The sequence below is a fragment of the Nestor notabilis genome, unplaced genomic scaffold, assembly GCF_000696875.1.
Source record: "Nestor notabilis isolate BGI_N333 unplaced genomic scaffold, ASM69687v1 scaffold17568, whole genome shotgun sequence".
In the NCBI taxonomy this organism is placed as follows: Eukaryota; Metazoa; Chordata; class Aves; order Psittaciformes; family Psittacidae; genus Nestor; species Nestor notabilis.
Window position 1 is genome coordinate 3,946 of NW_009938922.1, and position 3,001 is coordinate 6,946.

Genomic DNA, 3,001 nt, shown 5'->3' on the forward strand with positions numbered 1-3,001 from the left:
CCCTCTTTGGCGGCCCCAGCCTCAGTGGCTGCTGGTTCTGATCAGCACAGGGAGAGGGGAATGACAGGTCTCTCAGATCTGGGTCAAGTGATCTGAGCTGGGCAGAGCTGTCTGTCTCCTCCTTGTGGGGATTAAGGACTAGCAAGCCTCTGCCACTCTTCCAGGAGGTTTGGCCTTTGCCTGACACAGTGCTTCCCCTCTTGGTCACTCTTTGGTGATGTGATCTCTGCTGCTGTGCAGCTAAGTTGTCAGCACTTGCTGAGCCTTGTTCTCAGCTAGGATCTCCCTAGGCACGATGCTGTGTTGAGCAGACACTGTGGCTGGAGCCTCTTCCCTGGGAACGTGTGGCCCATAGCAGGGCTGTTCGCCACAGTCCATACTTCGTTCTCCAGGGGATGGCATGTTCTATATTTGCCTTCATCAGTACTTCCCTGAACATCACCTCTCCTAGGTCATTCAGCTGGTGCTGTTGGTGGTGGTTGCACCACTGCTCCCATTGCACTGCACTGATCTCTGGGAGGAGAGGACTGGAGGTACTGTCCCTTGCAGGCTGCTGCAGCACTGGGGAATTGGAAGCTTTTTTACTGCTTTTGTCCTTCCTGGGGTTTCTTCCCCACATTGGGGTTTGGGCTTTTGGGTGGGCAAAGTGTTCTCTGGCAAGACAAATAAAAGTCAGACTGCCAAGCCAATCAGTGTTTGGTGTCTGTTTCAGCCCCATCCCTGCCAGCCGTGGCATGTTGTGCTGAGAGGATGAGACTGAGTTGCCTAGAGCCTGCAGTGCAGGAGGTGGGCGCTGAAGAGCAGACAGGATCTTTTGACATGTGTCCTCTGTGCTGCCGCTTGGTGCAGCTGCCTTGGAGTGTGGTGTTCCGTGTCCCTAGAGGTGGCACTGGAAGGCCAGCTTTAGCTTTGGCACTCTTGTTCCCTGCGTGGGTTTGATTTTTGGTGTCTCCTTCAGGGTGTAAATGTCATCTGTCTGCAATGCCTGGGCTTGTGAGCAGAGCCAGCTTGCCCTTCGTCAAGTGAATTGGATGAGGACAGTGTGAAGCTGGTGTCCCTGGAGTGACACTGGCCCTCACCACCCTGCGTGTGGAGGTGATGTGCCTAGATGAAGGCAGGGAGGCACTCTGCTGATACGGGCTGGATGCTGACTTCCCTCTCTCTTCCTTTCTCAAGCAGTTCAGCAACAGCTGATGGAATTACAGGTTCATGGAGGAAATCACTTTATACTAAACCCTTGGCCATCTGCTCACTTTCCAATTACAAACGCTGGGTGTGATTTGTGGCTGTGCCCTTGGGATGGGGTGATGAGAGCAGCCCCTTGGGCACAAACTCCGAGTGAGGGGGGCAGCATGCTCTGCAGTTGCTGGTAAGGAGCAGGGATGAAGCAGGCAGAGCTGCCTGCTGCAAGCTGGGTGGATGGTTTTCCAGGGCTGGACCCGTGTGAACACAGGTAGGACCATGGGCCCATTTTGTGCTCAGGGTGAGGCAGGGTAGGAGGCAGCTGGCTGTCCCAGCAGCCCTGACAGCACATGCTGGAGGAGGATGCACTAGCTCTGGGGAGAGCATTCCTGGGCTGCCCAAGTGATGCGGCTGGGTCTCGCCCGACCTTTTCTGCCCCTGCCCAGCTCTTGCTCCCCGGTACATCCTGGCAGGGCTGGATTAAGGATACCTGGAGAGAAGGGCCTTCTGCCAGGTTTGCATTCGCAGCACTTCCATCTTGGACTTCTTTCCAGCATGCAGGCCTTGAGGCTCTGCTGCCAAAGCTACAGTTGCACCTGCATTATCTTGGACTACAGCACTCGGGCACAATGTGTTAGGTGTTGGGAGTGAAGACAAGGCTGTGGTGACTGGGAGGAGTTGTCCCTTTAAACACTGAGTCCAGGGAGGGTAATCTGCCAGAGATTATCTGCTGGGGAGAGGATTGGCATTAAAGGGAATGTCTCCTCCCCTGCCCCTTGTCCTACAGCATCCTCTGTCCTGTGTGTATGGAAACCACATTCACTTTCTCCTGGGGAAGCAGAGAGGGGCCTTTGATTTGAGGGATAAGGGGAGGACAGAGTGTGCACTATGGGACTGGGCCTCCTCCTCCTCACCATGCTGGCCACAGTGATATCCTGTGAGGACCCAGAAGGTAACAAGGTGTCTGGGGGAAGAGGGGTTTACAGGGATCCCCAGCACTGCTGGCACCTGGTTGGACTGGTCTACTCCAGCAGGGAGCAAGACCTTTGTCACACCCCTGTGGTGAGGCTTAGCACAGGGGAAATGGGAGCTGGTTTGCACAAGAGCTGGGTGCTGCCAGAGGATGCACTCCTCACCACAGCAGGGGTTGGGGAGTGAGTCGAGATGAACCTTTGTTGGGCTTGTACCACCTCCCTGAGGGTCTCAGGGCTGGGGAGCTGGCAGGAAGGGTGGTCTCCGGCCTCAGCCCTGCTCTGCCTTGCTCCCTATGGCACCAGGACACTTGGATACTTACTGGTCTGGCACAGCACCCATTTGTTTGGGAGGCTGCAAGGGGAAGCACAAGGAGCTGAAGAGGAGCCAGTGTGGGAACGGCAGCTGCTGCTGGCTGGGCTACAAGTCCCTCTGCAGAGGTACAGCCAGAGCGGGAACACCGGGGGGCCTTGGGGCTGGCTGCAGAGCTTGGCGCAGCCAGCCTGGGGAGGACAGGTTTTGTGCCACGTGTGTGTGGAGTCCCTCTAGCAGCCCTCGGGCACCCACAGATCCTGCCCAGCACCCACAGCTTTGGGTGCATGCCCTTGGCTGCTGTTCTGCCGAGCAGGCAGCACAGGGTGCCAGCCCTGCACTGCCCTCAGGAACATCCCTGTCCCCAGTGAACTGCGGGCGACCCGAAGCGGATTTCCACTCGGTGGTGCACGGCAATGACTGGTGGGTCGGCTCGGTGGTGCGGTACGGCTGCAGACCTGGGTTCCTGCTGCTGGGAGACCCAGCCAGCGCCTGCCAGTCCAATGGCCACTGGAGCCCCCAGCCCACCCGCCGG

General features: G+C 57.5%; 1 protein-coding gene across 1 annotated transcript in view; it reads left to right on the forward strand.

Moving 5' to 3' along the window:
- The window catches only part of LOC104409672 (histone H4 transcription factor-like), a gene marked incomplete at its 3' end in the record, with an annotated part of 7,237 nt that overhangs the window by 3,913 nt on the left and 323 nt on the right, over positions 1-3,001 (forward strand). The window contains 1 exon segment of the mRNA XM_010019606.1: positions 2,783-2,910. Within this exon segment, the coding sequence (XP_010017908.1) occupies positions 2,783-2,910 (128 nt within the window).